The sequence below is a fragment of the Gobio gobio genome (assembly GCF_949357685.1).
Source record: "Gobio gobio genome assembly, chromosome: 15".
NCBI classification, from domain to species: domain Eukaryota; kingdom Metazoa; phylum Chordata; class Actinopteri; order Cypriniformes; family Gobionidae; genus Gobio; species Gobio gobio.
In genome coordinates, this window is record NC_137108.1 from 14,969,554 (window position 1) to 14,981,819 (window position 12,266).

At 37.4% G+C, this 12,266-nt stretch overlaps 1 protein-coding gene across 1 annotated transcript in view; it reads right to left on the minus strand.

Moving 5' to 3' along the window:
* The window catches only part of dnah5 (dynein, axonemal, heavy chain 5), a gene marked incomplete at both ends in the record, with an annotated part of 196,011 nt that overhangs the window by 7,826 nt on the left and 175,919 nt on the right, over nucleotides 1–12,266 (minus strand). The window contains 3 exons of the mRNA XM_079837438.1: nucleotides 7,661–7,873; nucleotides 8,863–9,078; nucleotides 12,035–12,238. Of these exons, the coding sequence (XP_079693564.1) occupies nucleotides 7,661–7,873; nucleotides 8,863–9,078; nucleotides 12,035–12,238 (633 nt within the window). The remainder of the gene's footprint in view (nucleotides 1–7,660; nucleotides 7,874–8,862; nucleotides 9,079–12,034; nucleotides 12,239–12,266) is intronic.

Below are 12,266 nucleotides of genomic sequence, written 5' to 3' on the forward strand. Positions count from 1 at the left end.
TCTAATAGAAAAAAATATACAAGACAAACTAAAATATTTTGTCAATAAAATATAATTATTAACAGTTTGAGTTTGAGTTTGACAGCAAACATGTTGCAAAATACAGCTATAATTCATAGTTCAAAACATAATAATAATTGATCTGAACATTGAGTCTCAGCCTTTATCCACCTTTTTCTCATGGTGTTCATAAAAGTAAGGAATATAATAGCATAGTTCTAATAGGGGCACACTGTAACTCAGTGTTACAACACGCCCAACCTGCGCAACTGGGATTTAAACCCGGCTTGTGTCTTCTGCTGGTTAGAAGAACTATCTCAACTGTTAAATAACAGATATAAGATTTAAATAATATCCGATTTGTCTCATTTTAAATAAACAAAAAACAAATGAAAAATGTACTTAAGAAATTTACTTTTGCTATGGTTAAGTCAAGTCAAGTCAAGTCAACTTTATTTATATAGCGCTTTTAACAATGTAGATTGTTTCAAAGCAGCTTTACAGTGTTAAACAGGAAAATAATGCAGCATAATTTTATTCAGCTGTATAGCCATTCTGGAAAAATTTCAAGTATCATACAGTGACAGTGTGGGCTTTAGATCAATAATTTGATCAGTAATTTAGTTTAAATGGTTAATTTAGTTTATTATTTAGATGTATTTCGATGTTTAGTTGAAAAATTTTGTGTCCCCAACTGAGCACGCCAAGCCAGAGGCAACAGTGGCAAGGAAACCAAAACCCCATTAGGTGACCTAATGGAGAAAAATAAACCTTGGGAGAAACCAGGCTCAGTCGGGGTGCCAGTTCTCCTCTGGCCAATTAACAAACAGCGTATTATTATTATTATTCTGGCAGTTTTACAGCTCGGAGGTCATAATAGATCAGAATATTCGAGGGACCGGGGGCAACATGCTGGAGACGGGTTTATTGAGGATGATGTTGATTAAATAATTATTAAAGTGCAATATTCGAATGATCGGAGGCAACACGCTGGAGACGGGTTTATTGAGATGTTAAATAAATGTTTAGTGATATCTTCCAAAGATTTTTTAATTTTGGCGCAAATTTTTCTGTATGTTTCTGTATGTGGTATATATGCGCACAAACAGGAACTTTAAAATCACAGAGTTACAGCCTGATTGTAATTCAGGAGGCTTTTTCAAGATTAGCTTAGCTTGAGTAGCATATGAAAAGCAGAGTTAAAGGGGTGGTAAAACACATTGTTTTGAAGGCTTGATTGTGTTTGTGGGGTGCACTGTAACATGTGTTTATGCTTCGTTTTAAAAAAAAAAATCATTATTTTTCATATATTTGACCTTTATTCTACACTGCTCTGTCCCTCCTTGTAAAACGGTCTGATGCTTTCCGGGTTGTATGAAGCCAGTCCCTCAAAAATACGCAATGGGCTCAGATTGGTTAGCTGGCCCAGTGTGTTGTGATTCGCTAACCGCAGTGCACGTTTGTCGGAAACGTCACGCCCCTTATCTGGAGGCTCGTCAATAAAACCATACCAATCTGAGCCCTAAAACATTTTAGTGAAGATGATCGAGCAGAACCTGTTCATTCCTAAAGAGTAAAGACTGCGGATCTATAGTGATCGCTACTGAATGGCACTGTTACTTTTGTATTTTTAGAACGATTATAGCCAAATATCTGTTGCAAGAACTATTAACCCATAAACACTAAACACTGGCTTTACTAGTAAGTTAGCCAAATCACACACAGAACCATGTTTAGCAAGCCTGTAGATAAATAATACATAAAAGCTCTAATCAAAGAATCATTTACACTAATGCCAAGTTCGCTGTTGAGATTTTAACGTTAGGTGTTTGTAACGATAGGTGTTCGTTGGATAACGTTAAGTATGAATGAGCATTTAACAGACTGGTTTGCAGAACAGTATTGTCATCTGTTTACTTCCTTGCTACAATGTACAACCTATTACAGGAAAACACATCGATGAAAAATAAATCAGACTTACAGGTTGTGGCCCGTAAACAGCTTCTGTTTGTAAATCCAGCTTTCAGGACAAGCCATTGTGCATATCCTGTATTGAACTCGCGAACATTGTGGAAGTTTTCCTCCGCGAAATGTGCTGCGGGAGGGAGCCCCGCGCGCGTCATGCATTCACACACTGGCCGCGTTTGTCTCACGCAGCTGACGTTGTGCATATCCTGTATTGAACTCGCGAACATTGTGGACGTTTTCCTCCATGAGATGTGCTGCGGGAGCCCCGCACGCGCCTGTTCCCTTCTGTCTCATACACACGTGCATATGACATGTTGTATGTTAAACGCTCTGCAACGCACCCCTGTCCCTATGAAGGCTGAACAAAGCAAGTACCCCAGACCTGCAATCCGGATGAATATAACAGCGTTTCCTCGGCATCGCAGCAACAACACTCCACACTAACTATACCACAACAGCGCCGCGATACAAAATGCCCCCCCCCCCATTTAATATTCTCGGAGGAGGGGTTTATGTAAATATTGAGCCTGTTGATGTCACCAACCCTGGAGGAATGTGTGTAGTCGCCTACTGGCCGTTTGCTGTAGTTCTTAGAAATTGATTTCTTTAAAAGCAAATATCTCCCTTTGCTTTAAACTTTGAACGTTGTAACTTTGCAGATGTTGTTTATGCTCAAGCAGCAACATTACACGCTAGCTAAAGTTAGAATAGTGAAATCGTGGTTTACCACCCCTTTAAATAAAGCTGTTGTGCTGCAGGTAAGGTGATGAGATCATAAGAGCTTAACAATACGGTTTACAGGACAATCATTATAGATCATATTAACTAAAGGGAAAATATATGAGAACATAAGTACAGATACTGTGTTGATTTCAAAATGTAATTTATAAAACACATATAAATAGCTCCAAAATTGTTCGTATGTTATGATTAAAAGTGTAGTTAAATAGTCCAATTGGTATATACACCATCACTGTACATTAATTAAATTATATAATCTGGTAATTAAAAAATCAAAAGTTGCTCCAAAAGAACTCTTGTGGCTTTCTCTTAAAGTACAGATGCTACTTATGTGCAAATGTCATTCTCAATTTGATATAATGGGCGAGTCATTTGTAACCTTTATTTATATAGCACTTTTTATAATACAGATTGTTTCAAAGCAGTTTTACACTGATAACAGGAAAATCATGCAAAAAGTTTGTTTTGGCTGTACAGCCGCTCTGGAGAAAACAATGTCATCGCCCAGGGGTGCATTTCCCGAAAGCGTTGTTAGCCAACTATGGTCGCAAGTTCTGTCGTTATCAGCATAGTTCAACCAGTCTATGTTTCCCGAAACCATAGTTCCAACGAATGTTCGCAAACAGCATCGCAAAGTTGCGTGGTTGGAACGACAGATCTCGACCTGTGGTTAAAAGCATAGTTTCTTATTTGCATAACATGTGGACTTAATAAATCCTTATCTTGAGCAAAATAAGCAAGCTGACATTCAGTACCATCTATACATTTTATTTAGAATACATACAAATTTCATTTACGTCTTTTAGTTTGTCAAGAGATTTAAAGCACTGTTTTTAAAGAACAAGCCAATGTAATTGACGAGCCAATGATTGAATCTGGAAATAAAGCAAAATAACTGAGTAAAAATTAGAATTAGTCCTCAGATGCCATGTTCATAATTTATAGCAAAATATCTAGCATCAATTCAACCTTAAAAGGATTAATTAAAAGGAGTTATTACTCCACCACCTGTGACATCATTAACCAACGTGGTTGAACGACAAATTTGCGACAGTACGGTTTCAGGAAACAGTCGTCAGTAGCTAGTTGATTTCTTCAATGATGCATCGTACTATGGTAGTTAAGCAGCGAGTTCCGTCGCTGTACGGGAAACGCACCCCAGCTCAGTTCAATTCTTATAGAATGGTGTCAATGCAAGCAGATCAGTAATATTGTTGAATATTTAGTGACCCCAACTAAGCAAGCCAAAATCCAAAGGTGACAAAGGTGACAGTGGCAAGGAACTAAAACTCCATCAGGAGACAGAATGGAGAAAAAAACCTTGAGAGAAACCAGGCTCAGTCGGGGGTCCAGTTCTCCTCTGGCCAACGAACAAACAGTGTATGATTATGATTCAGGCAGCACAGAAGACAGATTGGATCAGAACATTCAGAATATTATAATGAACTTCCTCACATAAATTTATGGGCCATATGAAATCTGTTTAATGGCATCATATTTAAATAGCTGTTTAATATTCATAGACACTAGTCCATATCACAATTTGATTAAGTGCACAGCTACACTTTTGATTTATTCATCCAAATTGAGGGTGCTTCTTTATGTTTATACAAAACTGAGACTGATCATCACTAAATTATATTTGTAAACTAGACTTGGTTACAGCAGTGAGTGAAAATTGCAAATTGTATGCCAGATGACTGTATCACCTCTGCAGTTTACTGCATTTACAGCCAAACTGGGGAGAGATAATATTTCTCTGGTGTGTATTACACATCACATATGATATTGTAGAGTGATATCATCATAAGAAAGGAGATGAATGATGCTTACGATATCACTCAATCCCATTTATTTCTATATCAGTCACACGGTACAAACAGAAAAAGAAGTGTGCACTACATTGCATTTCATCATATTGTAGAAATTTCAGCTAAAATAATTGTGCATTATAGTTTTCTCAATCGATTTGACACATTTCCCCAAATGAATGTAGTTGCTCTCAAAACAATAAACACAGCAAAATAAACACACTCTTATGTTGGCAAAACAGTTCAGTATTCACTGCATAATGAAGCACTGCAGTTTATTATATTAATGCATATATCAAATAAAACATCAAAACTACAAGTGTGTTCTCTGTTGATTTGATAACAAATTTCGCTGTAGATACACAATGAATATACATGTTTTTCGTGTTCTTTAATCGTGTTCTTCAAAATTCTTTAATGACGCATTTAGTTGTATAAGGATGTGCCAAATAAATAAATAAATACATTTACTTCAATCATTGAATCAATGAACTGGTAACACTTTACAATTAGGTTGTATTAGTTAACATTAGTTAATGCATTAGTTAACATGAACTAACCACGAACAACACCTCTATTCAGCATTAGTTAATCTTTGTTAACGTTAGTTCAAAAAAAATCCAGCTGTTCATGTTTTTTTCATGTTAGTTCACAGAGCATTAACTAATGTTAACAAGATTTGAATAAGGCATTAGTAAATGTTGAAATTAACATTAACAAAGATAAATAAATGCTTTATAAGTGCAGTTCATTATTAGTTCATGTTAACTAATGTAGTTAACTAATGCTAACTAATGAATCTTATTGTAAAGTGTTACCAATTAACTTTATGGATCTTGACTCTCATTTACATCTGGTCAAAGAATTTCATCAACATCTCAGCATATATTTTCACAGCCTTGTGCCTCAACTTCTCCACAGGCCTCTTCCATCGCTGGAAGAAGACTTACTTGGTTGTAAGGATTGCGATCATTTACTTTTTTCCATCTCCAAGAGGAGAATATGCTGGAAGGAACACCATCCTGAAATGTGGGTGATGCTCAACCACTCTTGCAACAGTGCTGAATGGTGAAAGTGGACATACGTGATGGACTACATGATTTTGCTTAATTTGCTCCTGATCACCCTGTGGAAAGTGGATTTCATTGAGGGAGTTAAAAAAATGTAGGAGCCTTTCTTCCGCTCTACCCATATCTTCTCACTCTACTCGTCTTCCTACATCCTCAGTTCTTCTTGATTCTCTTACATCCCTAACTATTCTTGCTCCATCTCCTCTTCCTACAGTATAACTATCTATTTCCTTTCCCCTCATCTCTTTCTACATCTTCCACTGTTCCTCTACCTCTCAATATTACCCTTCATCTATCCTCCCCAAAACCTCTCACTCTTACACCTCTTCCTTTTCCCAGTCTTCTTTTTTGTTTTTCCCCTTTTGAAGTTTTTGTATTTGGGTTAGCTCTGTAAACAATTTGGAAATTTGCATTTCCTTTGTTGTATAACTAAATCAGCAGATATTTATTTGAGGCTAAGTTTTTTTTTGTGTGTGTTTGGAAAATGTTGCTCAAATAATTGTGTTTTTTGTAAAACCAATAAAAATAACTTAAATCGTTTTTTTTCCCTTATATTTTAACGTTTTGATTGGCTGTATGAACTACTGTGAACACATTTAAGAATTGTGTTCACATTGTTTTGAGAAAAGTATGCATGTGATTTGTAATTTGAATGAAATGAAGGAAAACATACAACCTGTTTAAGACAATTACAAAGTGTTCAAATTACTGTGTTAACTGTTTTGAGAACAGTGACCTGAGTTTGGAGAAATGTGTCAAATAGATTGAGAAAAACTGTAAATAAATCAGGACATTCATTGCAATACTAGCTCCTTTTGGCAACATATTCTCACACCTAACTGGTCACATATTGAAGCTGGCCAGGACCCTTCGGCATCACTTTTTAACAAATTTTTTGATGCACAGGGCACTCCATTGATTTCAATGAGAAACCTTTGGCGTCATACACAGGCACAATGCACATTGGATGTTATCATCATGATTAAATGATATATTAGGTTATGATTTTGCCATTATGACATGTTGGAGTGTGACTCTCAATTTAATCAGGCAGCATAATTTTATTTACATTTAATAATTTTTTTTATTTACGCTATTTAGACACGTTTGAACACATAACCCAACCCCATCCCTAAACCTACCCATTTGTTTATTATATGATATAAAACAAAGGATGTAACACACAGATACTGCAGGCACAATTTATTCAAAAAGTACAAATATTCCAAGTTTTCAGAGGCCAAACGAGATTTGTGTGAAGAAAATCCCCAAAAGTGGTCAGCGTCTCCATCCAACGAAGATCATGCACACATTAAAAATGTGACGCCTGAATAAATGTTAAGTCAGCTTTGATAGTGAAATTGCATTGGCTCTAGTATGTCTTGTGACCAATTGCGTCATTATGTCAGCTTTGATTATAAAATGTAATTGGCTCTTGTGTGTCTCATGACTTATTGCGTCAGGTGTATATTTTGAAGAGTGTGTGTGTGCGTTCACGGAGCAGCGGGATCATCATTTCAGCGATTAATACATTAAGATTAACTCTGTACTTTACATAAAGATATTGTGACTTCAGAAGACTTGAAATGCAACATGAGTTAATATTTTTATACTGTTTTTGGTCAGTTTTTGCAATAAATATATGTGACTCTACTTTTATGTGCCTGTTACGTGTTTTATATTGTTGAGAATTGGGTAGGTTTAGGGTAGGAGTGGGATTAGTTGCTCCAAAATATAAAAGTAGCCGATAAATATTTATAAAACCATGTCTACATTTACAAATGCAAAGAATGAATTGATTTGACGCATTGGGTAAACAACTGAAATCAATGGAGTAACCTGTGTATCGGAAGATTACACTAAAAGGGTACCCTGTGCGTTAAAAACTGACGCAGGGGGGTCCTGACCAAGCATCAATATGTATGTGACCAGTTGGGAGTGAGAACGTGTTGACTTTGGGTCGTAACTCAGTTTTAAAAAAACACTTCCCAACAGGATTTGTGTTTTTGGTGTGTAAATTGTATGTCCTACACATTTCACACATAAAAGGGCAATGCAATGACCTCTAACCTTTTGCCAGCGTGCGGGTATTCGGGCGTCATACATGCAGTCCAGCGCGTCTCGCAGGTTCTCGCTCATAATGATGGTTCCATCGATAGCCAACTTCAGGTCACTCAGCGTGTTCCTGACCAGAACAATCACTCTCTGCATGCGATCAATCTCCTGCCGTAGGAAAATGTTCATGGGCTGAAGGGGACCCATGCTCACCAATCTCTCTCTGACCTGGATAAATGAAGCAATTTGAATGAATAATGAAGAATGCCATTTTCTACAAGTTCTCAGCATTATAAGAACATTCACTAAGGCTATATTGCACCCCTGATTGTGTCATGAACTCTTAATGCTTTATCTTGCGCTATCTGCTTTATTTTTTATTGTTAATCATGTAACGGAGACAATAACAAATATTAGCATTGATGCAGTTTGCATGGCCGCAACTCCTCAATTTGTGTCCTCTGAGAGCTAGGCTTTGGAGGATGCAGCAGACTACTGAAATCTGACATATATTACTGCTTCACCACCATGATCTAGACACCCAAAACGACTCTTTTAAATGGCAAAAGTGCTTTTTTATATCACACATCTGGTTCCATGAACAACAGAAAATGTACACAAACACTCTTTTCAATGAAATTCAGTTTACTATGTGTGGTGTAAAGTGCATCATGACATAATTAGCAGCACATTTCACATCTGGTTAAAAAAGACGGTAGGTGCAGAAGGCACAATATCTTATTTACATGTCGAAAGTCGTTCTTTTTGCTATTGTTATTAATAGTAGAGTTTTGAAATTGCCAGAAAGCAGGGCATGGGTTTTAAATATTTTAGGAAAGCTAATGATTGAGACAAATCTGCTTCTCTGCAGTCCACTGTGAGAGATGATGAAAACAAAAAGCACTCATGCACGTTTTTTTCCTACTGCCTTGTTAATTGGCGAATAATAAAAGGGGAGTAGCAGTCAATTACTGCCTATATGTTTCATAAGTACCTGCAGTTGGGTTTTTGAAAAAAAATGTATGTTCCAAAAAAAAAAGACAAATGCATTAGAGCAGGCAGTCTGTGACCTCACCACCATCCGTCAACCCTGAGAATGTCCCCTCAGGATTCAAGCTCCAGACAGCAAAGGCCATTTGCTCCCATCGGGCTCTGAGTTCTTTTTATCAACCATACAAAATTGTGCTGCATCATTGTTGCCCAGTCTGAAGCTTTACCTCAAATGGTACAAAATCTGGAGGCAGTTTCTCCAGCATGTCATCTGCTAGCCGACCCACAATCGCCTCCCTGGTCTCTCCGCCTCCGCTGGAGCTGTCCTTTGGTTGGATACTCAGGATAGTGTCTAGTACATCCTTGGCGAGTTTGCTTTGGTAGGTGATGTCTGCATTTGGATGGAGGCCAAATACCTCAGGGGTGTCATATGTGGGGAGACCCTTCAGGAGACAAAAAAATTAAAATAAAAAATCCTTAGTCCTAGTTAAAGGAATGTTGTTGTTATGATGTTGCTTACAGAGACACATTGGTTACCAAAGAGTATTATTTTGATTTGTCCCTCAGTTAAAGCAAAGCACATTGGTATAAACATTAATGCAATTGTCATGACCATGTAAAGCTGGTAAACTTTTATGAGAAAAGGAATAGGACATTTAAACAGGTGAAAAATAACTAGTTATTATTCCTAAAAGTGTTTAAAAAGACGATTAAGACAGCTCTATACACATTTTTTAAAGAAATAAATAATTGAAGAGCTTTAAAAATGTATAAGCGGCATGTTTCTCCTTTTAAATCCTCAAAGTCAACCCTTTACTTGTAAGTCAAAACATTTCTGCAGTCAACAACATCATTTCCTCACTACTAAATATTCTACGGTCAACTGTTAGTGGTATGATAACAAAGGTGAAGCAATTGGGAACAACAGCAGCTCAGCCACAAAGTGGTAGGCCAAAGCGTCAGATGCAGTGATGTAAAGCATGCCACCACTGGATTCTAGAGCAGTGGAGAAGTGTTCTCTGGAGTGACAAATCACGCTTCTCTGTCTGGCAATCTGATGGACGAGTCTGAGTTTGGCAGTTGCCAGGAGAACGGTAAAGTTTGGTGCAGGGGGGGATTATGGTATGGGGTTGTTTTTCAAGGGTTGGGCTTGGCCCCTTAGTTCCAGTGAAAGGAACATGTTGGACAATTTCATGCTCCCAACTTTGTGGGAACAGTTTGGGGATAGCCCCTCCCTGTTCCAACATGACTGCGCACCAGTGCACAAAGCAAAGTCCAGAAGACATGGATGAGCGAGTTTGGTGTGGAGGAACTTGACTGGCCTGCACAGAGTCCTGACCTGTCTCCGATAGAACACCTTTGGGATAAATTAGAGCGGAGCGTGCGAGCCAGGCCTTCTCATCAAACATCAGTGCCTGATCTCACAAATGCGCTTCTAGAAGAATGGTCAAAAATTCCCATAAACACACTTCTAAACCTTGTGGAAAGTCTTCCCAGAAGAGTCGAAGCTGTTATAGCGACAAAGGGTGGGCCAAATCCATATTAAACCCTACGGATTAAGAATGGGATGTCATTAAAGTTAATGTGCATGTAAAGGCAGGCGTCCCAAAACTTTTGGCAATATAGTGTATTTAACATCAATAAATAAATTAAGTTTCAATCTCATTCATTATAACTAACTGAATCTGGCTTGTTCCACAGCTAGCCATTTTTAAACCATGTTCATAGTTTTAAACCATTTTTTTATTTTTATTTTTTTAATTAACATATTTTTGCTGATTCTAAGCCATCATAATAATTTTATTTTGAAGACATGATTATTTAAATAAAATCAAATAGATGCAATTACTTAACAAACTATGCATTTTTTTATGTACAAAGATCCATGTTTTGATTCTAAATTGAAATATTCTAATAATAAAGTGATCTGTGACTTGCGATCAATTCTCACATGATATCAACAACCATTATGAGAGCTCACTATCATTAGCTAGGAAAGCTTAAGCATCTTGCAACAGTTTTGATAAATGGATTAATGTTTTCCCACATCTCTCTTCCTTTTCGTAGAGCAATCATCATTAAAGATGTCTATTAGTTGATATATACATGCACACAGCGTTGTGTACCAGCAATACAAGTCATCTCGTATTATCCATTAATTCATCATAATTTCCATTCAACACAAAAGCTTCCTGTAAACAACATGTGCTTAGAGATTTACTGGACAGCTGAATGAAAGCTAGGGGCACATGCGTTTTTTAATCTTTTTTATTTCCTTTATTCTTTTATTGAAGCAAAATGTCTCGCATGTTTCTTCAGGAGCTTTTGTGTGTGGTTTCATTCACTAATGATGATAAGCTCACTGCGTGTTACATACTGAACAATGCTGTGCTGTGTACGCTGCTGTGCTGTGTACGCTGTGAGCGTACAGACCGGCTCTAAGAACCATGTCTGAGAGAATCATCCTGCTGTGAGTTGGGGCTAAAAACATCCATCACAATCAGCTCAGACAGAATAAAGATCAGCCGTACTCTGCCGGCAGCTGTACTATTTCTCTCACGACGACACCACTGCTTTACATGACTCACGGCTTTAATGTACAACAGGAATAAGGCCAGTGAGAGGCTGGTTATTTTACTCTTGGCACCGGAATGGCTATTATGCAGGTAGTGTATATATGTGGCTTTGATTGAGCTCCACTATATTCATGGCTGATGAATCAGCTTTTTTCACTGGGTTTTTTACATTAGAGTTGAAAAAATATTGGCCTTTTTGTTCTCATTGTTTTTACTTTATTTTGGTCTTCAGATAGTTTACTTTCTGTCTGCATGCACGAAATAAGCCAGATGCGACTTGAATATTAATAACTGTTATGTTCGCCCCAACTCATTTGCTGAAAGGGGGTGATGGTAGGTCTGTATAGTGGTGCCATTTACTGTCTGCACATTTGTCCGAGACTTCTGAGAGAGAAGAAAATAGGAACTTGCACTAAAGCTAAAATGAACACCTTTGGAAAAAAAAAGCACTTTAAATTTACATTAACAGCTTATATTGTAAATGTAATACAGCTTATAGCTTCTATGTCAAGGTACTTTGTACTATGCAAAGCTGTAGCATGATTTATCACTTAAGGAGATGCAGTGAATTTGTTTCTGCCTGGAGCAATTTATTACATTACTTGGAATCATTTTAGTATTTTAAGGTTGTTGTTTATTTAGTATTGGTACTCAGCATTGATTTTATTGTAAATGCTTATTGAAGCCACTCTGCTGTGAATCCCGACCAGGTAACAGCCCACAGTGTTGTAATACACCACCATTGTGTATCAACACAGTCTCACCTCAATTTCTCACCTGAATCTAAAGTGACAAAACCTGTAGATGGAACCTTCTATCTCACCTGAACATATTGGAGATACTGATCCACACTATTACATCTGGGAATGCAGTAGCCTTTGTAGAAGTAGAAATCAGGGCTGAACATGTTCTCATTGAACCACACCTTCGCAAATGTGTTCAAGAGGCGCTTGTCATAGTCATCAGTCACCCTACCGCCATACTGGATCTCGCCAATCATGTATCGTACGGTGTTCCAGGACACACCCTGTAAAAATACTCATTCAAATTAAAAT